Source organism: Pipistrellus hanaki (genome assembly GCF_964339955.1).
Source record: "Pipistrellus hanaki genome assembly, chromosome: 1".
Taxonomy (NCBI): Eukaryota; Metazoa; Chordata; class Mammalia; order Chiroptera; family Vespertilionidae; genus Pipistrellus; species Pipistrellus hanaki.
Genome location: NC_140503.1, coordinates 143,748,351 through 143,775,577, shown reverse-complemented (window position 1 = coordinate 143,775,577; position 27,227 = coordinate 143,748,351). Strand labels below are relative to the sequence as shown.

At 39.2% G+C, this 27,227-nt stretch overlaps 1 protein-coding gene across 4 annotated transcripts in view; it reads left to right on the top strand.

The window, feature by feature from the left end:
- NPNT (nephronectin) overlaps nucleotides 1–27,227 on the top strand; it is an 81,852-nt gene that overhangs the window by 27,267 nt on the left and 27,358 nt on the right. For 2 of the 4 annotated variants that reach the window (XM_084872305.1, XM_084872306.1), the window contains 6 exons: nucleotides 12,646–12,738; nucleotides 17,247–17,339; nucleotides 21,805–21,924; nucleotides 23,135–23,254; nucleotides 25,436–25,570; nucleotides 25,867–25,989. In XM_084872305.1, the coding sequence (XP_084728431.1) occupies nucleotides 12,646–12,738; nucleotides 17,247–17,339; nucleotides 21,805–21,924; nucleotides 23,135–23,254; nucleotides 25,436–25,570; nucleotides 25,867–25,989 (684 nt within the window). The remainder of the gene's footprint in view (nucleotides 1–12,645; nucleotides 12,739–17,246; nucleotides 17,340–21,804; nucleotides 21,925–23,134; nucleotides 23,255–25,435; nucleotides 25,571–25,866; nucleotides 25,990–27,227) is intronic. The other 2 variants (XM_084872307.1, XM_084872308.1) reach the window with 1 other exon arrangement.

The following is a 27,227-nucleotide window of genomic DNA, read 5'->3' as shown; positions in this document are numbered from 1 at the left end:
TTCCTGAGCAATAGTTTGTTTGTTTGTTTCTTTTCTTTTTTTCTTTTCTTTTTTTGTAAAATACAGAAAAGAGGCCTATTTCATAGTAGTTTTATAAAGATCAAATGAGAAAATACTTACAAAGCATTTGGCCCAGTAACTGGCTCCTGTTAGTTCACATCCAGGAAAATGGTGCTGGTCATGGTAACGATGGTTGAGGAGAGAGGAGACGGAATCAGGGATGATGTCCAAGTTTGGGGTGTATTATTGGGGGAGCTGGAGAACGGGAGAAAGTGCAGTGGTGACGTCAGTGCTGTGCAGTGTGCTGGAAGTGCGCTGAGGCTGGGAAGTGGAGGGGTTGATAGGTGGTTGGGTGCTGGGTCTGGAGCTCAGGGCTGGGATCTGGGCAGGACACAGGCTGTGATTTGGTGATCTGCCCACCACCGTCCTACTCAGACCGCCCTCCTCCTCCATCAGCTTCCTCAGCCTCAGTATTCATCACGAGGACCTCCCCAGGGGATTGGCCTTAAACAGGAGAGGAAGAATTTGGAAGAGAAGGTGCGATATTACATTTTTGACTGAAATATGATCTCATAACTTCAAGTTATTGAAAAAACTTATCTCCAGTTTACTATTTTGGCCTCTAGTCAAAAGAAGTGAATAATTCAACATTTGTTTATATCAGGGCTGAAAAAAGTCACCCTTTACAAATGTTAGGCCTTTTCTCTATCTTTTGTTGGCTTTTTCTGTTTTACATCACCAACACTGTTACTTGTAAGCAAATACTCAACTGAAAGTGAGTAATTGTTAGGAATGAATGACCACACTCTCTTTTTTTTTTTTTTTTTTAAGTTTGTATACTTTCTTAACTGGACATACCGAGAAGCAGCCTTGATTCACCTCCCATCTCAAAGGCCACCTCCCCCCTCGCCCACCGACTTGAGCTGGAGGAAGCCTCCACTCCTTTCGCACATTTAGTCCTAAACGAGAGCCTGACTCATTCCGCTCTGCAGCGTGGTGGTTTGTGGATATGTGTGTCATTTGTTCGGCTGGACTGAGTTCCATGACGCGGGGGACTGTGCCTTCCACGTGTCTATCTCCGATGCCACGGCTTCCGCAATGCCTCGTCCGGTTCAGTTCGGTGCGCTTTCGAAGGTGGAAGGACCCCAATTCCTTGTAAAAGGGATAAAAAGATGAAGATGCAATTTTAATAAGCAGGCTGTGCTTTTCAAAAAGGAGAGAATTTAGTGGGAAAATGAACATATTTAATTTATCTGTCTATCTTATGGGCTTTTTACATATCATAGATCTTCACTTTAAGTTTCTAAAAAGAAATCAGTTTACTTGCTTGAAAACACAGAATGCAATCTGATTGGGCCATCGGCTGCTTACAGTCCATTGGTTGTCTGCAGTTAGGGAGAGCATCCTGATCCTCTGAGTACGAGGCTCTTCATGCTGACAACTGCCTTGTCTCCTCTGAACGGTGACTGTTGACTGTAAGACCCAGTCACTGGGGATTACCCTTGCATTTCCAGACTCTGCTGCTCATACCTCTCGGTTTATTCTGAATCAAAGGCCCTTCACCACCCACATGGTGAATTCCTGCTCATCCTTCAAGATTCAGCTCATATTTCCTCTTGCAAGCCTTTCCTGGCATTTTCCCGACTCCCACCTCTCTGCGGAGAAATTCCTTCTTCTGTGTTCTCTTAAACATCTTGTACACCTGCCATATCTGTCTTTATCCAGAGACTGTACACTGTTTCAGAGCAGGGGCTGTGTACTTAAAGAGCTCACAGTCGAGTGGGAGAGCCAGATAAGAAAAATACCTGTGATGACACAGCATGGTGTATGTGTATGTGAACATAAACACATATAAATAACTGGTGATAGAGGTATGCACAGGGGCTTAGGGGAGCTCGGAGAGGGCTCCACACTCGGGATGCGGGGCTGCAGCAGGTCTTGGAGGTGGTCGTGTTTACGCTGAATATGAAGCCTGTCCAGGTGTGAGTCTGGCAGACATGGGAAGAGTGACATTCCATGTGAAGGTTTGGAGGTACTAGAGAGAGTGTTATTTCTTGAGAACTTCAGTTTGTTGGTGTATTGGTAGTTGTGATTGGTGATGAGCCTGGTGGGGAAGGCAGGAATCAGATGATGAAATGTAGTCTTGAATGCATACTGAGACATGGATCTGGTAAGATGAGCTAAATACACATGACGAAGAGTCAGGGAGGGTAGGGAGGAGAACGGCATGGTAAGATCACGGGTTACCATGTCCCTCTCACAGCAGTGTAGGCCTGTTCAGGTCCGTAGTACTGGAAGCAAGAAGGCCATTGGGCCAACATATATTTAACCAATCCCTTATTGATGTACATTTAGGTTTCTTCCAGATTTCTGTTTAACATTCTTCATGAGATAAAGTTGGAGCAATTAATGAAGTAATGTTGTCTTTAAAAAAACAACACAGTAGCCCTAGCCGGTGTGTTCAGTGGTTAGAGTGTTGGCCCATGCACCAAAGGGTCACAGGTTTGATTCCCAATCAAGGGCATGTGCCTGGGTTGTAGGTTCCTTCCCAGCCCTGTTGGGGCAAAGGTGGGAGGCAACCAATTGATGTGTCCCTTATTGATGTCTGTCTCTCTCTCTCTCCACCCTCCCTCCCTCCCTCCCTCCCTCCCTCCCTCCCTCCCTCCCTCTCTCTCTCTCTCTCTCTCTCTCTCTCTCTCTCTCTCTCTCTCTCCTTCTCTCCCTCCCTCCCTCCCCTCCCTCCCTTTCTTTCTCTCCCCTTCCCTCCATCCCTTCCACTCTCTCTAAAAAATCATGGAAAATATCCTTGGGTGAGGATTAACAACAACAAAAACACACATAGTATACCAAACTGACGATTGCTTCACATCATATAAATCTATACACAGTCACAAAATGATTTCTTTTTAAAAGTAGTTAATATATAGCTCAGCTCATTGTACCAGTAACTCTTTTAAACACAGAGAGATTTTGGTGCTGAAAGAAGTCAAAATGGTCACATTAGAATTTTCCTAGCCTTTTGTGATGATTGTCCAGTAAACCTGCCCCAAATCAGAGCATCATTCCCCAAGCTAAAACAAATACGATCTTTTTAAACTAAAAGGAACACTTTAATGAGTTTCATTATATCCTAATGAATTCTTACTTATGAAACTAGATGTCTTGTAAATTTGCTTTCCTGAAAAAGAAATGTTTAGCATTGCTTTTCCCCCAAACCGTTTCTGACTCTCTTAAATCTAAATTGATCACTTTCTCTAATGTATCCTTTATATGCACCTGTTAAGATATCTGTGCTTACCTCTTGTCTATCCTTACTGGACTTACCTAGTTGAAGATGAGGTATCTTATTGATATGTATACCTTCAGTTTTTAATATAGTGTGTTAACCACTGTGGCTTTTCCTTTTAGTCATTCTTTTAATCCTCATTATAGCTGGCATTTTGTTGAGCTCTTGGTATGAGACAGGTACTGTTCTAAGTAATTTATTTGGATGTTTTTCATTTAATCTTGTCAATGAACCTATGAGTAAATCCAATATGCACTAATCTTTAAGAAGAAAAATAGCTGTGCTGGCACCTTCACCTGGTTCAACTCAGGTTCACTATTTTAGAGAAAAGACAAGTGATCTGCACAGGACACACATTTCCTAAGTGGAGGGTATCTGTGCTCTTGGCCCCTTCTCTAGAGAGCACTGATGAGTGCACAGTAGCTCTCAAGTAATAACATTTGCCAAGGTATGCATTTTATTGTGCTTGTGTTTATAAATTTTTCTCATTTATTTGAAAATTTCCAAATCCACAGAAGACTTGCAAGTACAGGATCAGTAAATATGCCTACAATCTTTTTTTTAAAGTTTATTTATTGATTAGAGAGAGATAAAAACATTGATTTGTTGTTCTACTTATTTAAGCATTCGTTGGTTAATCCTTGTATGTACCCTGACAGGGATTGAACCTGCAACCTTAATGTATCAAGACAGTGCTCTAACTGACTGAGCTACCTGGCGAGAGCCTCCTGTACTCTTTATCTACAGTTGTTAACATTATACATCTCTTTCCCTCCCCCCCCCCTCCCTCCCTCCCTCCCTCCCTCCCATCTGAATCATTTGAAAGTAACTTTCAGATAATGGCACTTTATGCCTAAATACCTCAATACGCATCCCTGAGAAAAAGGACATTTATATGCAAACCACAATATCCTTATCACACTTAAGAAAGGTAATATTGACACACTAATATTATGTAACATACAATCCAGGTTTTAGATTCTCCAATTGTCCCAGTAATTAGTTTTATGATTTTTTTTTTCTCTTTGGTCACGAGACAAGCGAAGATCTTACACTGCATTTCCTTGACATTCCCTTTGGTCTCCCTTAGTTTAGAATGGTAAGACCACTTTTTCCCTTCCTCTTGACAATGACATTTTTGACGACTCCCAAGTAGAATGTTTCACAATCTAAATTTGTGTCTGGCTTCGTCATCATTGGGTTCAGGTGAAACCTTTTTTGCAAGAGTATTACAGAGGTGATCGACCATAAGTTATACATTCCCATTGTGCATAATGTCGGTCTGTTCCATTTTGGGGGATGTTAATTAAGTTTGATCACATGATTAAGGTTCCACTGAAAGGCACATTCTTCTTTTTGTTATTAGTATGTCATCTGCAGATGATACATTGAAACTGTTTGAGCATCCTATTCTCCAACAAACTTCCAACCAGCAAAAGTTTTAACACCTATGGATAACTTTTGATCAAATTAGTTATTTCAATGGTGGTTGTGAAATTGTGTTACCATTCCTTCTACATGTTTACTGGCATCTTTCTGGGAAGAGGAGCTCCGTCCTTTATGAATCACTTTGGACCCATGGACTCTTCTTTTATTTAATTGTTATGAATTTCTATATTTCTTGACACCCAAATGACCCCAAATTTGGCCACTGGAAACACCTCCAAGCCAGACCTTTTTGCATCTTTTCATTATTCTTTGCATTACATCCTTGCTTTTTATCACAACAAAACGTTTCAGGCTCCCTGCCCCAGTCCTGACTCCTTTCACTGTGGATTAGGATTTAGAAACAAAGATCTGGGTTCTGAGTGTGCTCATTGCTACTGTTACCTAACTGAAAAGAAGCAAACAAAAACCTACTGCACACTTCCAATAACATTTTCTTATGTGTTCTGAATGTCTCATTTGGCATTATTCCTAATTCCACTCATATCAAAGTGGAAACCGAAAGAAAAATTAAAATTCCAAGCCAACTGAAAAGGCCAACACTTCAGAAGGAGATTTTTCAGTGGCAAGGGATAGTACTGAATTATGATAATTGAAAGTTGGTTTGAGATACAGAAATGCAGATGCAGAAACCTATTTTCTTTGGGCTAGTTCAGGAGTTAAACATTAAATAGTAAGAGTTGAACCCAACAGACGTAGCTCATTGGTGGTTGAATATAGACCTATAAATAAGAAAGTCCCCTTTCAATTCCCAGTCAGGGCACATGCCTGGGTTGTGGGCTCAGTCCCCAGTGTGGGGCATGCAGGAGCCAGCTGATCAATGGTTCTCTCATTGATGTTTCTATCTCTCTCCCTCTCCCTTCCTCTCTGAAGTCAATAAAAATATATCTTAAAAATAGTGAGAGTTGAAATGTGTCTGATTTGGATGTTCCCAAAGACAAAAATAAGTTATTATCAGACTGCTCTTGGTAGCCAATATTATATTGACCAGAACCCCTATTTATTTTAAGGTCATGCACCAAATTATCAATCAGTTGGTTGGCTTAATATTTGACTATAGTCTACAAATTATTTACATTTTTAATAGTAAAAAGAATGTTAGATAAAATGTGACAGCAAAAATAAAATCATAGATGTAGAGATACTTCAGAAGAGATACACATTCTATAGTTCATTATATATATATTGGTACAAAACAAGCAAAGGAGTAAAGAGATTATGTTGAAATGTCAGGCTTACTTTAATTTCCGTAAATTGTAGATTATGCTCTTACCTGCAACGTTTCCTTCCTGGAAATGCAACTTAAATACCTTTATGCCCTTAATCACCATTGACATTCTCCTCCCCTCTCATCCTTCCTTGCTTAGTATTTTACTACAGCCTCACCTTCTCCCTTCCAAGCACTCAGATTTGCTGGGCTTCCGGGCCTTTATCTGAACAAGTGGGTTCAGATAAACCCATGGATCTGGGACAAGAAATTTTTACTGAAATCGGGCAAGTCACATAACCTTCTGTGTTTTCACCTGTCTGCTGGTAAATGAGGATAATGTCGCTCTCCTGCCGTCTATGGATAGTGTGAGGACAGATTTAATCAGTTATATGAAGTGGTTTTGAGTTCTGCATTCATGAGAGTATTTAATGGATGATATTATATAGTGATAGCCATCAGAGGCACTTCAATTTCAGTTTATGCTGCGGCAGGAGTTTAGATCTGAAAGCGGGATAATCAGCACTAGCACACCGGGTATTCGGAAGGGTGGGGAGTTGTTTTCCTCTGAAGATCACAGAGTGCGTAGGAGGCTTTCCTTGGGATTTTGGTGTACCTGTGGTACAGGATGGCCCAAGGCCCTTTCCCGTGGGCCCCTATAAATTCTGCCTCCGCTTCTTCCAAGTCCCATTCATACAGCAGTGGGTTGTTTCATGCTTCATTTAGCAACTTTCTCTCTTATGAGGTCAATTGCTCTTTGAAAAGGATACTTCTCACTGTGCGCTCCTGTTTGCCTCAGATGAGTTTTCCATATCTGAGTTCTCTGAAACTTGTTAGATGTAATGAGAGCCCTCTGAAATCTCCCACCTTTGTAGCCATTCATTCTTCTGCCCTGCCCTTGCATACTTCTCTGTCACCTTTGTTTCTCAATTACATGCCTTGGAGGACAAGGTTCTTTCATTCTGCTTTTAGTGGGGCCATGTATGAATGGCAACATGATGTAGATTGCAGAAATTACAAATGATTCTTAGGACTCGAAAGACAATCTTAGTCACATTAAGGAAATCCTTCTCAAGTTACTAACCACACCCGAGGTTGAGTTGGCTTTTTCCTTGTCGCTTTCCAGAGCCATCATCTACTTGGGCATCTCAACATGTCCTTATTTTTTCAATGTTGGCCCTTGACTCCCAGTGTAATTAGTTTATTTAAGAAGTAGTCTAGCCGAAACCGGTTTGGCTCAGTGGAGAGAGCGTCGGCCTGTGGACTGAAAAGTCCCGGGTTCGATTCCTGTCAAGGGCATGTACCTTGGTTGCAGGCACATCCCCAGTGGGGGGTGTGCAAGAGGCAGCTGATTGATGATTCTCTCTCATCAATGTTTCTAACTATCTATCCCTCTCTCTTCCTCTCTGTAAAAAATCAATAAAATATATATTTTTTTAAATTAAAAAAAAATAAGTAGTCTATAGAACTGACACGGGACCTTAATTTTCCCCTAACTTATTTGATAACTCACCTCTTATATCAGCATCAAAAAATATTGTCCAACTCTCAGAACCTTATACATTAGGATGCATTTTTAAGAGTAAATTTTATTAGATTGCAAACCAAAGCAGCCTGGACATGTGACAGACAGTAAAAGAGCTGTGTTTGCTTTGCCAGCTGAGACTTGTTTCTTCCCCCCCCCACCCTATTTAAAGTAATGAGATGGAGATTATACTTCAGGAATGTTAAAAAGTAAAGTTTGAATATTATTTGCCCATTTCAGCTTAATTCTGGCATTTAATTTGGGGTTAAGAAATCTGTCATTCATTGACTGTGCTTCTCCTAATTTTTGTATTATTGAGCTGCTAAGCCATATGTGGAGGCCAGAGAACCATGGACCATCAAATATGGCCCAGAATTCTTATCCCTGGTCAGAGAAGTGTAGGTCTGAGAAGTAATGCTGAATTTTCTGATTAACTTGCAGCAACAATAGATATTTCCTCCAAATCAAATTATTTATTTTTGATGTTTTTAGAGCACTCTAAAATGGACCCCTAGAAAGTATCACATTCTTTTTCTTCTCCTGGCCTGCTGGCCACAGCAGGTTGTAAAGGTTGGTGTGTGTGGCCAGCTCCTGAGAGCTCACATTACAGTGGAGTGGGTTATCAAAGGGCAGACCAGTTTACACAGAAGTTGGGAATTGTTTTTCTCCAGTGTCCTTATGGATATGTATTTTCTAATCTGATTCTTTAGATATAGAAATAACGTTTTTTTAGATACTTCTATAATTTTACAGCATTATATATGAAATAAATTTAACAAATTATATTGCTTTCCTAGGATCTGCTCATTTCTATGCAGTGTGTGTGTATGTGTGTGTGTGTGTGTGTGTGTGTGTGTGTATCTAGAGGAAATATGTGCCAACTTGATAACGAACATACATTAAGATTCCACACCCTGTGCTAAAGGATAGTCAGTTAGGAATTGTATTTGGCTGCAAGTACAAATACAGTGACACAAAGCAGAGTGCCCCAGATTGCTAGGATGGCAATTTAGGGTTAATATTATGACATCTTGCCCCGCCCCCTTTTCCATTCTCAAGATTACCTTGTGGCCAGGAAGTGGCCTCTCTAGGTCACCGTGAATTCTATATTCCAGGCAAGAAGACTGAGGAGGCATCCTAGTCAGGACCTTTCTAGGTAGCTTTGCAAACGCCCCACCCCATAACTTCCGTTCACATGTAATTGGCCAGAATTTGGTTGCTCGCCTACTCATACATGCCATGGAGGGCTCATCCCCCATGCAAAAAAGAAAAAAAAAGGCAGTCTATTATACGTTCTATTTTCTTTTCTTTATTAAATTATTATCTGTGTACATATTTTAACATTGCCCCCCCCCTCCTATGCGTACCCCCCTCCCCAGAGTTTTGTGTCCATTGGTTGTATTACTTATATGCATGTATACAAGTCCTTCGGTTGATCTCTTATCTCCCCCAGATCTCCCTACTCTCCCCGCTGTCTATTATAAAGAAGATGGGAAAAGATGTTTGTAAGCACTGTGCAGTTTCTGCCTTTTATGATCTGCCTAGCCTGTCTTTGGTTCCCGTCTGCTGTGTAAGCACTTCCTGTGACAGCTTCACTAGAGCACTCGGCTCTCTAGAACCTTCTTCATTGTCTGTCCCCAGTACCTTATTTCTGTTCTCAAAGGCTTCGTCTCCCTCCCCAGTGTCTTTGCCTCTTAGTTACCCCTAAGGCATGGCTCAGATTGCATTTCCTGCAGGAGACTTTTCCAGAACATAGTCAGTGATTATCTGCTCCCCCACCCTTTTATCTCACCTCTCTGTGGCAGCTCTTGTTCAGTTTTGGCCCATGTATTATAGTTTCATACTTATTTTTTTTATATCCTCTGTAGCTCTCATTTCATCCACACTTGGCTAGTAGACTACATTAGATATAACAAGTGTTGAATACATATTTATTGAATTCCCTTGCAGACTCATGCCAGCAAGGTAATAGGAGAAAGGACTTTTACACAACATTTTAAAGAGGCAGTTTCTTTTTGTAAGGGGACAAAATGGTCATATCAACTTTTGACTACCCTATCCAATTTAATGGTTGTTGACGAATAAATAGGTCATTGGTTACTACGGTGCATGGTCTGTCGGGTAGATGTGCAAACAGCCGTTTGGAAATACTGACGCCCTACACGTGTAGGAAACATTAACATCCCTGGCCTCCTGGAATGTGTGCATTTGATGTGCCCAAGATTAGGGGCACTCCATGGAGAACAAACAACGAGGGGGAAGGGGACAATAGAAACGTTTGTTCCTGTGAAGGGCCTGAAAGCACTATAAATGGATAGTCATCGAGCTGGTCAGGGGGTCAGAAGGCAATGGGCGGAATTATTTCATAAAGTGTCCTCTTGCAAATACACCTTTTCATGTTTTTAAGTGGTACTTTCTAAAGGACTTTTTCATGTTTTTAGAGATGTTTTCAAATTCCTTCTATTTTGAGAGGTGATTACCTTCACTTTTGAGATTTTTACTCTTTTTTTTTTAAATATAGCATTCTGGGTGCCTCAGACATACCTGATTTATTCAGGTTGTTTTTATATATATAATTGTGAAGATTTATGAAAAATCTTTTTTTTTTTTTTTTTTTTTTTTTAGTTTAACAAAAATTCTTTTCAACTTGCATTTCTTGTGATGGGACTAGCAAGTTACATTAAAAATGGCTTATTGTGGGACTTGTTTTAAAAACTGCTATCAGGTGTACAGTTGACTGAAATATTATATTGGAAGGCACTCCGAGATAGTTCATTTCTTTTTACAGTTCTGAAGAAAAAAAAATGGCTCCCATTTGAATTTCACGCCATGTCTAACATCAGATTTTAAATGTGCACATTTCTCTGCCATTTACACTGTTCACTTTTTTCCACCTTTATTTCTGCAAGCTTTCAAATTAAATCCCTACTGAGCAGCACTGTCTAAGGGTCATTCGTGGTACAGGGTCCAGTTGAAGTGACGAGTGGCCAGGAAAGACCTGGGAGTAACATTGGCAGATAGGCCTGTGGAGTCCAGGTGAGGGGAGGGTTAGTGAGGGCGAGTCAGGAAGTGTAGAAAACACCAGAAATAACCTTCACATCAGCTTCACAGGAATATTAGTGCTTTAAAGGAAATGATGTTTGAGAATTGCCAGAAACTGGGAGCATATCCCAGAACAGAGAATAACCTGGGCCAAGAGGGGAAGGAACAGGTGTTGGGGACTCGAGAACTCAGGGTCACCATTGACCCCAAATCCCTCCGGTTTTTACGACATGTCAGCTCTTCACTTTGGTTACTGAAGCCCGTCTCTTCTGTCTCAAAAACAAATCATTCTTTCCTCATGTAAACTGGAGTTTTTCCAGTCCTTTCTACATATTCCCAGAGTGTTGATTTTTATCTGTTAATTTTGCTGATGGTGTTAAACTTTCCATTTTCTATAGATAAAGTGTATATTCCTCCATCTGAAATTGAGGGAATATCATCATCTGATACCGCTCACCTATGATTGTCTACTTCTCACTTTTCTACCAGCATTTATCTTTCTCTCCCCACCCCTCCACTGCCCCCACACACACTTCTCTCTTTTTTGCTTGCCAAGCCTCCTCAGTGTCCTCTAATAAACGGTCTAGTTTGTTGCACAATTCTCCTTATCGTTGATAGTCATCTCCCTTTTCTTTCTACCCAAGTTTCAAGTTCCAACTCAAGCCTCTTCTACAAGGCTTTCTCTACTGGATATGCTTGCGTGAGATTTCTTTACACATTTTGTATGTGTCACCTATTCTGTTCATAAGCAAACGTTGCCTTAAATTAAAAACATGCTTGTTTTGTCCCTTCAGTTAGACTGTAAGCTCTTTGATACCAATGACCACATTATATACAGCGTGTTCTCTCTGTTCTAGTATCTGGCCTAGCCCTTGCACATATTTGGTAAAGAGCAAGGTTTCTCAGTCTGGCAATATCACAGTTTTGGCTGGATAATTTCTGTGTGTGTTTTTTTGGGGGGTAAGAGAGGGAAGGGGCTCTATGAGCATTGTAGGATGTTTAGCAGTACCAACTACAATAGATGCCAGGAGCACACTCTCCCCAGTGTGACACCAAAATGTCTCCATTTATGCCAGTTGTCCCATGGGGGCAGAAATCCCCGCAGCTGAGAATCTCTGATAGAGAGTAAACAGAAAAAATTCTAAGCAGTATCTTGGCAGGAACCAAAGACTGTGAAAAATTTAAATGATGATTTTATAGAATTTTTTTTGGGTCCTGAGGAAAGACAAACTCAGTTGATAGAAGATAGTAAATGAAAAATAGATACTTTTATTTACTGTGATAGGCCATAGAAAAGCCATTATTGATTGATGAGCAATAGAAATCCACCTAAGGTTAAGAAAGGTCAAAATGACAGAGGTGTTCTTAACTTGAAATTCCAAAAAAGATTGAGTTGCAATGTTTATTTTATTTTGAACATTTTATACTTAGGAATACTGTTTCCAGTAAAATAGTATTTTATTATTTAATTGGAAATTTATCTGGACTTCAAACAACTTATCTGGAGTTAATATCTTTGGATTAAGAACAACTTTTTTGAGTGTATTTAAAAAAAATACATTTCAGGGAAAAGGAGGGAGAGTGAGAAAGGAATAGAAATATAATGATGAGAGAGAACCATTGATCAGCTGCCTCCTGCACGCCCCCTACTGGGGATTTAGCCTGCAGCCTGGGTATGTCTCCTTATCAAATAGAACCCAGACCTCCTGTTTCATGTGTTGACGCTCAACCACTGAGCCACACTGGATAGACTTGAAGGGTATTTGAGAGAATGAGTTTGAAGTTACGAGTACAGGTTATTGTAAAGTTATAACTATTAATAAACACCAGTTGTGTTTATGCTTAGTTTTACATATTTTTTTCTGACTATTAGAGTATTGACCTCAAGTTCAGCCAATTTTTTTTAGCCCAAACTGAAACACGCACACACATGCGTGTAACACAGGTGTGTTAATGTGTACTTTAGACAGTGCTTTCCACTCCAGAACACAGTGATTTTGTATATTTCTGCTCCTCTTTTATACATTCTAAGGTGCGTTTTTTTTTTTATTATTATTACTAAGCAAGTACATTATGTAAATACTATATGGTTGATGTTCTGCTGACCTAGAAATAATGCATGATATTCTCTTTTCTCAGCTGTGTGCCAACCACAGTGCAAACACGGAGAATGTATCGGACCAAACAAGTGCAAGTGTCACCCCGGATATGCCGGCAAAACCTGCAATCAAGGTAGGGAGATTGTGACACAGCGAACGACCGTGAGCCCCCTCTACTCCTGCCCGATATAACAATGTGAAGTGCTCACGCCCGGACAGTTTTCCTTGACGATTGCTCTGCATATTTAGCTGGATTTATTGAAAGATAGAAATATAATAGTGGTAAATCTTTTAGAATTTATTTCATTGCAGGACAATGAAAAGAATCTTCTTATTCACTGCTAATAATTAAAATGCACTTTGAAAAAGAGAATTGCAGTGTCAGCAACGTTAGGAGCCTTACATTCTGCTGCTCCTTGTCCTGCCCCTCACCAGTGGGGGAGCCTTAGCAAAATGTTAGGCTCCTTGGACCCAGTTTGGTGAAAACACCTTCATACTCACAGTCAGGTAGGAAGTTTGATTTGAAATTCTGCGGTCCCTTCAAACTCTGAGCCCTTCTATTTTGTGATTAAATTCCCTTTAACTGTTGACCAGCTTACAGTGTTTCTCTGAGAAATAAAGATTTTAATAAATTTATTAGCAAGTTACTTTTAATTGGCATCAGTTACTTATAAAAGCAAACATTTATTTAGCAATAAGAGTACACCGGGTTTTTTACATATATTGTCTATTTTCTTTCTTTTTAAAAAAATATATTTTATTGATTTTTACAGAGAGGAAGGGAGACGGATAGAGAGTCAGAAACATCAATGAGAGAGAATCATCGATCAGCTGCCTCTTGCACAACCCATATTGGGGATGTGCCGGCAACCAAGGTACATGCCCTTGACCGGAATCGAACCCGGGACCTTTCAGTCTCCAGGCTGATGCTCTATCCATTGAGCCAAACCGGTTTGGGCTATATTGTCTATTTTCATTATTACAACAACATCGGGAGGTAGAGTGTTTATTATAATCAAATTATTAAAGAGAACATATTGACTCATTGTTTAGTTGAAGTGATATCAGGGATATTAAGTGTCTTGTCTAAGTTCATAGAATTAGAAGACCTACCATATCAACTTAGAGTTATTGTCTATAGATTTCTTGTTCTTTTTACCAATTTAGTTTTGGTCGAAGAATATATCATTGGAAATGTGATCTTCTGGTTCATGCTAACAAGTTTGACAAGGCTTGTCTTTTTAACCAAAAACTTTCTAACATAAGGAGAAAAACAACAACAACAACAACAACAACACACACACACACACACACACAAAACCAACAAAATCAGAAGTACCCATATAAATCCCCTTTCCACCTCAGCCAAGAAAATGTACTAGTATGGTTAGATTTCACTAGAAAGATACAAGGATAAAATAGTTTTTAACTTACTATTAAAGCAATACTCCCTATCATTTTAAATTGTCAAGTGAAACGATCATGTAGGGGCCTAATTTTCTCAAAGATATGAACTTCACCTCACCCGATACAGAAATGATATTGTTGAAACACTCTTGTTCTTCAGTATCTGATACTCCTTGAGGTGTGCTGTATAAACTCATGTTTGTAGCCATACTTTTCACAACATCCAGAACACTGGTGTTTGCAGATATATCTAATTGTTTCTGCACTGCTGGGGGAAATCCATGCTAGTAAAATGTGACATGTCCAATGGTAGGACAAGCTGTTATTCTAGAGTCTTCTAGATTATCTGCTACTTGATTGATAGCCAAGTTTTTCCAATGCTTCTTTCCAAATAATGTTTTTTAACTTGGGATTTATCTGTCATACCTGGGTAGTATTTTTTAGATAAATGGGGTTCTTATTATCACAGTTTACTCTTTTAAAAATCCATGTGGTTTTCTGTCTTCTGTCTTTCTCAAGTAGCAGCATGTTTGGTTTTAATTATTGAGTTGTTAGTGTTTATCTTAGAGTCCCAGCATGCTTCTTCTTTAAAAGTGATGAACACAAGTCACCAGAGATTTCATTAATATGTCAGCACCATAAAACTTCTTGTCCTGAGGCCAGGAATTTATACAAAGAAGATTATTCCAAATAGCTGCTGTTGAGGTTGCAGAGAAAATTAATTTAAATTTATTTGCAGAGCATCATCAACTTTAATGTGCTTCGAAAGACTCTCAAGCTATTATTGGAACAAGGATTCATTTCTGAGTATCTCTTATTTTCAGAAAACCAGTTTACCATATACTTATTATTAGAAAAAAAAGAGTTCACTATGTACTTGTTTTTAGAAAAGCCAGTTGTTGTTGTTTTCAGTAATTCTAAAGAAAAATTGAAATATATTGAGTTGAAATCTTGCCTCCCAAAACTCTCTTCCTTAGGGGGAAAAGGATTCCGTTAGTAGCAAAGTGGGATTTTACACCTGCAAAAACAGTGCTGACATTGAAAATGGCATTTCAAATCCAATTGTGAATAGAAAGCTCCAGCTCACAGTGACTATGAATGTGTTTCATTCATCTTTCTTTCCAAAACAGCAATTAGGCAAGTTCCTGATGGAAAGAAGTACACGTATTCCTTTTGAGAATGGAACCCTTTGTATTGTCTCTCTGATTTCTGGGTTCCTGAAAACTATTATTAAAATGACTTGCACATGATTAGTGCACAGTAAATATTTCATACAAAAGTTCTTGGTCCTGAAAGCTATAGGAACTTGAAACAGCCCCATGGAGGAGTCTGGTACCTTAGCCCTGTGAGAAGCTGCCCTCAGTGAGCTGGGTAACTCGGAGAGCTGTCAAGAGGCCCCCAGAAACGCTGATAGAGCAAATGACCCATATCTGCTCTATGTCTCCATAACAAACTAGCATAGGCTTTTGATCTAGACCATACATTTTAAAACAGTGGAAAACATAAGTTTCTTTTTTCTTGAGGAGAGAAATGTCAAAAAGAGGTACCTTGAAGTAATTTTCCCAGAACTAGATATGAGCTTTTGATTAAAAGTCGGTTTGGGTACAAGGCATGGATCTGCATTAAAAGTTTGTTGCAAATTGTGTACTTTAAGAAGTCGTTCCCCGCGAGCTTGCCTGGCTGCATGGACAGCATGATAAATGACAAGCACTTGAGCGCTGTTGGAGCGGCCTGGGGAGCAGCCAAGATAGCAGGGCAGGCCCACTTTGGAACTGGCTTCACTTAATAGCCCGACGCACGATGAGTGTAATCTGCTCTTGGTGACTTGCTCCCCATGGGTCATTTTCTGGATTGCTATAGTTGGATCACATATAAAACCATAGGCATGGACTGATCATTATCATATTCTCTAAGGTACATGGTGAAATTCTAGGTGAAATTCTAACCAGAACTCTGGCAAGATTGTTTTTTTTCCATCTTACTTTCTCTGGTAATTTTATTCCTGCATAGTTCCTCCCTCCCTGAGTCTCTACGTACCCATACAAATCCCCTTTCCACCTCAGCCAAGAAAGGATACTAGTAGAGATAATAATATTTTTATAACTTTCCCTCTAGGGAACTATTTTTAGCATGGAATATATCATGTCATTGCATTTTTTTTTCCAGGAGAGATATTCTTTTGAATTCATAGTGTGCTTTATAATGAGTACAGAAGAAACAATTTATAAATATAAATTGCTAATGTTTTGACATGGTTCATGTGTCATATCTTGAATTCCTCATCCCGAGAAAAGAATTAGTGTCTTGTAGCACATAATCAGACAGTAAACATTGGTGGACTAGTTCATTCTCAGAGATGATTGCTTTTCTCAGCACAGCAGCCTTACATGCGTTAACACTCATATCAAGGTAGCTTCTTATAACCTTACCTTTAAGAAGGTTGTGTGATTTTAACCCAGACACCAATGTTCATTTAATTTGGAAGTTTCACTATTACCAATGCAGTAGTCTTAGGATATGAGTGCCTTTTTGACTCTCTACTTTTGAATCTCACCCATCTCACAATATTTTAGTAAGCTAACCATGGGAACAGTTACTTTATTTTTTTGCAGAAAACTTCTGTGGATATTCTAATTAAATGTGACCTAAATGTAACATAAGTTTTTATATTTGAGTGAAAGCATTGATCATGCTATCTTTTTAAATAAGGTCTTTATGTAAATCATAACTTCGTGTGTAACTTTAGAGTATTTTAAACTATTGTGCAAATAATAAGAAAAAGTCTTAAGTTGGTCATTTAAGACTTCAGGATCCTGACACAGAGCAGGTTTTTTATAATCAATATTTGTATAATCTTTGTTTGTTTGTTCTTTTAGTTTTCTCTCATTGTTGATAATTAAAATCATGCTTTTTAAAATGACTATCTCTTTATTACTGTTTTTTCCCCTTGAGGTTTATATGAGAATGATGGATTAACTTGTACTGTGTGTGTGTGTGTGTGTGTGTGTGTGTGTGTGTTCTTGGAAAGAAAGATGGCGGTGATAAATTTTCAGGAAAGTAAATATTTTTTTAAAAGGGAGAATCTGGAAAAACTAGAAACTACTTTTGGTAAAGTATTCTTTTTGAACTCCACCAACTTTATGTAATTGTTTAATATATACTTATAAAGATTTTTAGGGCTAAGCATGACATCAGTTCAAAGTTGACTCTTATTACCTTCTTCCTGGTGTGAAGACGAACACGCCTACCCAACTCCTCTTGACCAAGGCAGTGAGCAGCCTCTTTTCCAACCCCCGGATCCGCAAGCCACAAGTTTACCTTCAAGGGGTGAGCGTGCACTGTCTCAGGGGGTCTGCTCCTCCCACCTGCACGGCTTCCTGCAGTGTGTCACTCCTTGCACCTGCTCCGAAGACCAGCCCGGAGCGCCCGGCCTCAGCACTGAGCATGTGAAGCAGCAGCAGGGCCGGCGCCTGCTGCAGACTCTGTGCTCTCCTCAGTCTGGAGCCTCTGCTGTCCTCTCACTGCATCAAGTGTCGTTGCTCTTCTTCTCTGGGCTTCAAAATGTTTTCTAAAAAATCACATAACAAGATCACGTTTGTTTTCATATGTAGATGAAATCAGGAATATTAGAGCAGCTGAGATTGGGGCTTTTGCTAAGTATGTTTTAGAAGTGAGCTAGTCCTCTTCATCACCGTACTTAGGGTGCAGCGTGTTAGGCTACCAGGAATGAAACATACATTAGCTTCCTTCGTTTAGTGGACATTTCTAATATTAGAAAGCACAGCCTGGAAGGAGGAAGTCATTTAATGTGTCTGGGGTGTTAGCAAAACAATTAGTAATGGGGGGAGAGTAATTCCTGCCCTATTTGCCTGCAGGGCTGGTGCAAGAACAGAAACAGCCCAAATATTAGTGCCTTCATTACGCTGGAAAGTTTCGTAGGAAGGTTAGGTTGCTGCATGCCTTCACAGTTCTCCTAAAAAAAAAAAAAAAAAAGTTATCTCTCACCCACTGATAGAATGCCTGAGTTAAAATCCTATAAGTGAGAAATTACTCTTTCTCTCTTCTGATAGGGGACCTGATGGACGTGTGCATCTTCTGCACAAAAAACCAGGGCCATGGGATTCATCTCAGTCACTGTGTCACGGCTGTCTTCAAAGTTTAAAAGTGATGGCCGTTGACATATTGACACTGGTTTCCCTCTGACCTCCATTTTAGTCAGATAAAATGTAAAAGCTTAGACTTCTGAATCATTGCCCAGTTTAAGTTTCAAAGAGAAAAAAAAGTGCAAGCGCATTATACAAATAATTGTTTTTCCTTAGAAAACCTCTATTGGGTTGTCTTAGGTAACGAATCTCTTGGAGATTTTCAGCTACTTTTCAGTGTCTGCATGCTAATAAAATTTCTATTCTTTTCCCCCTGAAGTGTAATTATAATGCTATGCAGCTTGCATTTTTGTTCTAGAGCAGCTCCTTTCTCCCTGCCCCTCTCTCCCAAGCTCCTGAGCCCACCAACCTGCTTAAGTATACTCCTGACTTGTAGATGCTCTATAAGAATTGCACACTTAATCATTAAAGCATTTGAATGTAAGTGGTTTAATTATAAAGTTCTGTTCTTTGTATGATAAGTCCATGATATAAGTAATTATTTAAATATTTCTCTTTTAATTTATATTACATTATAAACTCCTAGAGAAAGAGCAAGAGTAAAGTAAATTTAAAATAAACGCACTAAAGATTTTCCCCTAGGTTCTTTTATTAACTTTTAAGATATATAAAATGTAATCAAGCAGACTTTTATGTTTTTTATATTGTTCCACTTATTATAGGAGCATTTACTATAAATTGAAATTGTCATTTTTGAATTTCTGACTGAATTTGACAGGAGCACAAGTGTTAGTGGTTCTGTACTACAAGAGATTTTTGGAAGCAGCCTATATTGACTCAGTTTTCTAAGGCATTATTAGGTCACTAAGAAAATAAGATATAATAATCAAGGATGGAAACCTGACAAAAAATTAGGGAAAAAGAAGTTCATCACCAGGATCTTGGATGCTTTTGATCTTCAGAAGCTCCCTGCTTGAGCAAAGTCTGGTATTTGGTAAATATTGATAAGTATGGGTGATTGTGGAACCATATTTCATAATTTCTGCAGTGGGTCTGGTGAAGTGTTGAGGAGACAGTGCCTGTGGCAGGTGGGAGAGTGAGGGCAGTCGTGGACTTTAGCACCTGGGACCTGTCACGGGGGGCCGACCACTCGCAGCGGCCGGCAGAGCACGCTTCCTCAGATTGCTCCCAACAGATTTGGATATTTACATGTCAATTTAATAAGAGTAAAGCAGTCAACAAATGTCTCTACACTACCATTGAACAATGCACGTTTCCTTGTTGCATATTGTTTCAGAGGGATTCCCAGTTTCTTTTGAAATTAGGACATCTTACTGATTTTTTCGTTTTCTTTCCATTTTGTGATTCTTAACCACAAAGTACTTTTTCTCATGGGAAGGGAAGGATCACTTGGGATTGAAGAGCACCAGCAGCCCAGCCCGAATGGTGGAGTCTCACAGAGCCACGCCAGGGAGCCCTTTATTAGCCAGGATGGGCCGCCTCCCGGGGCCTCAGCTTTAGTCCATAGACAGTGTCTGAAATTTCCATCAGCATCAATACTCCTGTATATAAGCTTCCTGGAGCTATAAACATCTGACCGGTTCCCATCAGGAAACCCACAGAAGTTTCTGTGGCTCCTTAAACATAAACCCCAGGGTTCTTAATTGACACTCTTTGTTTATCCATGAATATCCTTCCCTCGAGATAGGGAATTCAGTCTAACTCTATTGTTTTTGTTGTACTGTACTATTTTCTTTTTGTTTAGTGCAGAAAAATGTTTAAAACACAAAGCCTTTGCCTAACAGTGTACTCAGATTTAAATACTACATTCTATAATATCAGTCAGGGATTTATCAAAGCCAGGTGTGAATCTGCAGGGAGAGAAGAGGAGTAAAAATCAACTCCTCCTAGAACAAGAGGAAAGATTCTCTGACTTTAATTTTTGATAAATATTGAAATACAAAGTAGAAGAATATGAGAGGTGGAATCAATTTTTTTTTAACTTTTATTCTTTTAAAAAATATATATATTTTACTGATTTTATACAGAGAGGAAGGGAGAGAGATAGAGAGTTAGAAACATCGATGAGAGAGAGTCATCGATCAGCTGCCTCTTGCACACCCCCTACTGGGGATATACCTGCAACCAAGGTACATGCCCTTCACCTGAATCAAACCCGGGACCCTTCAGTCCCCAAGCCGACGCTCTATCCATTGAGCCAAACCGGTCCTGGCTTAACTTTTATTCTTGATTTAAAATTTTTACTCTAACAGAGGGAGAAGTCACATTTTTTGATGATACTATAATCTGCAAAGCATCTTCCTTGAGTAAAAAATTTTTTTGAAATATCCTAAAATGCTGTTCTGATTTGTGTAGCCTTAACTGGGCCAAATGCAATATAGTATAAACTTGAATAAAGCCTGGGGGGTGACACCTGCTTATTATTTAATCTTCCCAGGCTTCACTCAGCTGGGGACCTACTTACAGATGTGTGAAAGTTAGAAAAAAAGACCAACTTGGAGAGTCGGTAAATTATATTTTTAAAAATATAGGTGCAATAATTTGTAGGTTTTAAAAAGCAATGTAAGTTGGCTTACTTAAATGAAATATAAATTTATAATAAACAACAGGTCAGATTTATATTAGATTAGGTTAAACTTGCAACTAGATTTCTGTTTGATGACATATGTTAATAGGTAATTATTTTATATTGGCAGTTCCAAATGAGCATTTTTAATGAAATCTATATTTTGGGCATTACTATTTCAGTGTTTATATATTATTATGAGATTTATGTTCACTTGAGGCAGTGTTCGACTTAGGTTGAAAATTCTAATGTGCAATTTATTAATTCATGTTATATTGGTATTTAAACCAATAATCCTAAAATACATAATGATAGTCAATTATGTATTATTCAATTATGTATTATTCATTACTATTTCCATATGCCCCTCTTAACTACCAAATGAATGAAAACATACTGGAGGGTTGTAGGGTTTTTTTTAGTTTATTTTGTGATTTGAGCACATTGCTAAAGTGGGAAGCAGAATTTCCTTCTTTAATCTGAGATCAGTATATATTATAGTCTATAAGCCTGAACAAGGAAGACCACAATTGTGATCACTCTCATCCATGAAGCTCTTATCATCTAGAAACTTTGCTTTCTTTTGGGAAGTTCAAAGCAGTCTACTGTTAGAATCCGGATACTTTCTCATATCTTTTATAAACAAAGAGGGGAATAAATTGATATCGGAAGAACACGTTGTCAAGAGTGACTCCAGTAGTAAACGCCAGACTTTGTGAGGCTATTGAGGTCAGACAGATGACAGAGCACCATGAGGAGTCGGTATGCTGCTGTTTCTAGGGACAATGAGGTAGGCACAATATACTCCACAGAGGACGGAGTCACATGTCCTGTATAATGCCAGCTCCAGGAATTCACACAGCCCCTCATTGTTACAAGGCTTTCAGTCACCCCGGGTAGGAAACTCTTGGTTGTCCCTAGTGTAGCCTGCATTAAAGATTAAGACAGTGTGACCAGGCTCTGACTTACTAGTATGTAAATGACCGGTTATCATAGCTTGACCTACTTTTCTTCATTTTGTCAATATAGAGAAGTATTTTCAATGTTTTACATTTGTGCGGACAATTTGTGATTTTTCTGCTTCAACTTCCACTCTTTTCAGATCTGAATGAGTGTGGCCTGAAGCCGCGGCCCTGCAAGCACAGGTGTATGAACACTTACGGCAGCTACAAGTGCTACTGTCTCAACGGGTACATGCTGATGCCGGACGGGTCCTGCTCAAGTATGTCAAGAATCTTAATTGTTTTACAAGTGCTTTGGGCTTGACTTCCTTCATGTTGTGCTCGGGTAGTGTGAGAACGAAGGTGGCCTCCCAGAAAGAATGGGAGTGTGTGTTTGTATGTGTCCCTAAGCAATTGAAAAATCAAAAGAAGAGTTGATGGCTAGAATTATTTTATCCTGGGTGCCAGCGTTAAATTGATTTGGAAATGGTTTTAGAAGAAGAAGAATAAAACTAAGTGTATTTTTCTTACCTTTTTTCCCAGCATGTTTTTCCCTTTCGTCATGCTGGGCCTAGAGCTATTCCAGCTAGAAGGGGAGGATCAGTGATTATTTCAGGACCATTGTGCTGCCCATAAAGATGGGCTCTAAACTATTTGCTGGTAGAGAATCCATCAAGCTTGTTCCGTTGTAAATGACTCACAGATACCTTATCACTTCATTTTTACATTTCAGTGTCATAGTCTAAGGACTAAGTTATGTCCCTTTTATTAAAATCTACTTCAAATGAAAAAAATGAATGATTACAGTAACATAAAAGTAGATTTCCTGCTATCATTTGGATGTGTTATAAGATGGGTGGTGCCATCATAACCTCTGCTGGCTGAACATTGAATTGAGGGTATGTGTATAGGATACCCCACAATCGATGATTTTATTTTTATTTTTACTGAATTATCAGTTAAATTATCTAATTATAATTCACTGTCTCTCTCTAAGTCGCTAATTTTATTTAGCATGGCCTACTTAGCATGAGACATTTTGGAAGTGGGTTCATGTTAAATCACATGTGACAGTGATGCTCAGCTCCTCTAACATTGCCCAACTCTGGAGAAATTTAATGGGAGGTTGACACAATTATGTGTTATGTGGATGCTTCACTTAAGACAGCACTTAGCATGAATAATCTGGAAAAATAACCTCAATTTCCCACTGTTTTGGGCCACTGGAAAAATTCATAGATAACCTACATGAGATTAAGCTTTACATTTGTCTTGGAATTCCTCAAATGCATTAGAGGCCTTTCCCAGATGACAACAGTGCTGAGTCACTTCTTAATCCTCCTGATCCGTGGAGGACGAAGGTTGTTGAATAATTGAGGGCTTTTTGTCTTCATTGTTGAGTCGGTGTTGCTGATTTCAGGACAGGTTCAAGACATAGTGGTTTCGCATGTAGAGTGTGTTCTCTGAGTCAGCCGGTCACACTCATTCCAGGTGGCCTGACGTGCTCCATGGCAAACTGTCAATATGGCTGTGACGTTATCAAAGGACAGGTACGGTGCCAGTGCCCCTCTCCTGGCCTCCAGCTGGCTCCGGATGGAAGGACCTGTGTGGGTGAGTTGTAAAGCCAAGCCTCTCTGACTGTAGTCTTTCTAGGGAAAGGAAGAAAGTGAAAGGTGGTGTGAATAAGGAAAAAAGGAAGTTACTTACATCAAGTCTTAGCCATCCTTTAGAAGATATCAGATGTCCCAGAAGAGGACCCCTCTCTGTGAATAGACCATAGGAACATTTTTATTTATTTATTTATTTTTGTAAAAATGAGGGGCAGGAGAAAGCTTCGGGCAAAGGGAACTACATCTGCAAAGGCATTGAAGTTTCAAGGAGCATAATGTTCAGGGAAACAGAGCTTAGTATTTCTGGAACGTAAGGGGCAATGACTGATGAAACTGAACAGGTAGATAGTGCTACCGTGTTTCCCCGAAAATAAGACATCCTCCAAAAATAAGACCTAGAGCATGGAAAGATAAGACATCCGCTGAAAATAAGACCTAGCACAACTTTGGGAGAAAAAAATTAATATAAGACACTGTCTTTTTTCAGGGAAACAGGGTAGATTGTGTTTTGTATTTAAGACTTAGATTTCCCCCCTTTAAATTAGGAAGGTAATATAGGATTGTGATTAAGAGCCAGGGCTTTGGTTTTAAATCCAACTCTGCCATATACTTGATATGTAACCTTAGGCAAGAGACTTTCTTTCTTTGAAATTGAATCAAAGTCATCTTTAAAATGGGAGTAATGACTCATAGAACCATTGTAAGGATTAAATGAACTCAAGTATAGAAAGAGCTTAGCAGCCGAAACCGGTTTGGCTCAATGGATGGAGCATCAGCCTTGGGACTGAAAGGTCCTGGGTTTGATTCCAGTCAAGGTCATGTAACTTAGTTGCAGGCATATCCCCAGTTGAGGGTGTGCAAGAGGCAGCTGATCGATGATTCTCTCTCATTGATGTTTCTAACTTTCTATCCCTCTTTCTTCCTCTCTGTAAAAAAATCAATAAAATATATTGGGGGGAAAAAGAAAGAGATTAGCAACCTAGCATATAGTAAGTACTCAATGAAGGGAAGTATTCAGTGATTCAAGAGACATTTATTGATTACTTTCTATACTCCAGGCACTATGCTAACTTCATGGTGTACAGTAATGGAAAAAACTGACAAGGTTTTGGTCCTTACAAAGCTGATATTCTAATGGTGCAGACAGCAAAGAAGCAAATATATATGCCAAGTCACTATAACACAGTCACTATAACACGCACTGTGGTTGACCAACTGGCTCAATTGGGGGTGGGGCTAGCCGGTCAGCCTTCCATGGGCCCTCCCCCCAGCAGCCTGGCCCAATCAGCTCCAATCGGGGTGGGCCAGCTGAACCCCACCTGTGCATGAATTCATGCACCAGGCCTTTAAATCCAATAAAATTACAAACAATACTAAGTGTTAATATGAGGACCTGAGAGAGGGAGAAGCAGAGAGGGTCTATTTTAGAAAATACTAATCAAAGAAAGCCTTGAAGTAAGACCTGGGCCATTGGTCAGGTGAAGAATCAGCCAAGCAGGTGGAAACAATACAAGCACTGTAGTAAACAAGACCCCAGTGTGGCTTCAATACAGAGTGGGGGCATAAGGGGCAAAGGCTTGAGCTGCAGCCAGTGAGGGTAGGCCGTTTACTACAGAGCCTTCAAAGACCTGGTGAGGAATGAGAATTTAATTCAGAAAGCAAGTAGAAGTAGTAGAAGAGCTTTAGGCATAGCACTAATCCAGTTATATGCTGTAATAAAATTATTTTGACAAATGAGTGGGAATGTTTGGAGGAGGTGAGCTTGGCCGTAAAAGGTCAAATTAGGAGACCTGGAAGATGGTAGCTTGGACTAGGGTAGTTGCCGAGGGTGAAGAGACGAGGAGACAAATTCAAATAGTCTTTCAGAGGTAGAATTAAGTGGGCCTGATGACTTAGCGTTAAGGGGAATAGGGCTGTCAAGAATGACTCATGTTTCAGTTCAAGCAACTAGGTGGATGCAGGTGCCGTGTGTGCTAAGTTGCCTTGCAGTAGGAGGGCAGCCCGGGTGAGGAAGATGAATTGAAAGATGGAGATGTGGAATTTATGGTGCCTGTGGGGCCAACAGCTGGGTAATGTCTACGATGAGTCACTGTGTGCCAGGCAACCGTTTGCAGGCAGTTGTTTATTTTAAAATACACTTCATCGGAACATGCTCCTAAAATACAGTTGGCTTATGTTTCAGATGTTGATGAATGTGCTACTGGAAGAGTTTCCTGCCCTAGATTTAGGCAGTGTGTCAACACTTTTGGGAGTTATATCTGCAAGTGCCATAAAGGCTTCGACCTCATGTACATTGGCGGCAAATACCAGTGTCACGGTAAGGAACCCCGGTCTTTGCTTTTCCCTGTTTCTTCCTCTGGCGTGGGAAGGACTTTTAATTGTGCCGAAGACTGAGATGCCAGGGGCAGAGAGGCCACTGGCACTAAACAAACAGGAGTCCAGTTCAGCCCCCAGTACTGCGGGATGCACAGGCACTTTATTTCTTTGGTTTATCTGCCAGTTTGACACGGACCTTCACATTGCAGAAAAGTGTTCTTGAAACTGTCTCTATATTTTCATGTCATCCTATTTGCCTCCCAAATAAACATCTCTTTTCCCCACTTCATGATGCAGACATAGATGAGTGCTCCCTGGGTCAGTACCAGTGCAGCAGCTTTGCTCACTGTGTCAACGTGCATGGGTCCTACACTTGCAAATGTAAAGATGGATACCACGGCGACGGACTGAGCTGCGTGTGTGAGTAGCACTGGTCTTCCAGCTCTGAATGCCAGCAGGAAATTAGGTTGCACAAGGGCTGTTATTGGGGAAGGAGAAGAACACGATTAATTGATTAAAAAAGTACAATTTTCATTGCTGGTCATATTAGTCTCTGCTTTCTACAAACAATCACTTGTTCAGGTATTTTTAAAAATTAAAGACCTCAGTTATACTTTCTAAGCATTCAGTTGCTTGACTAAAATTTCTCCGTTGCTTCCCTTTAGCTGATAAATTTTAGAGGCCTCCCAGAGAATTTGATTTTCTTAAAATTAGAAGTAAATGTTTGTCGTTAGCATTAGAATATGATAATGGGATAATCTGAATATATTCTGCATTTTTGGTTCATTTTAATGTCTCCTAATTCTAAAAAATTCCCATATTTATGTGTTTTCTCTACCTTTAGTACTGTTTTGCTTTTTAAGTTTTTATATGATCGGTATGTGGTATGAATACATTAGTAGATAAACATGAAAAAAAATACCCTCCAAGATGAAAATTTTACAAACTAAAGTCCATAATTTAGCATACATGTCAAATAACAATGCATTTTAAAATTTCTGGAGTAAAATATTTACTAAAAATCCTGAGGCATAAAATCATGGGGATTAAAGGATTTTTGAAGGATTATGCTCCCCTAGGAGTATATCGTACCAGACAAATTAAATATTAATTTCTTCTGATGAAGATAATAAAGAAAAAATATTCCACAGATGATCTTGGTGACCTCTGAAGATTTCTTTTAAAAAAGCAATCATATAAATTAATAAGTGGGAAGAAAAATCAACTAAAATAATAGGTAGAGCATTTTATAGAAATGTTTTACATCAATCAAATTTATATAGAGTGTAGAAGAGAAATTAGTCTTTAGACAATTCTAAATATGATTTTGTGATATACATGTACCATAGGGACACTTGATATAGACTCTATGTATACATTTCTCATATTTTAAAAATTTAGAACATCTGTGCATTTAAAAAATCTCATTGAGTGCCATCTGTTCCCACTTTACAAACACAACTTTTTTTGTGTTTCAAATAATAAGCTTTATTATAGAAACACCAATATAATTTTTGCTTTCACCCACCAGATGAATGTGTATCATATATCATATATGCACATATTTTTTTTATTTGGAAAACAGCATGATTTACAGTAGGGGGATATTCTAAATGTGAAAAATAAATCTAGTTGGCACATATTTTGATATGCTTGTT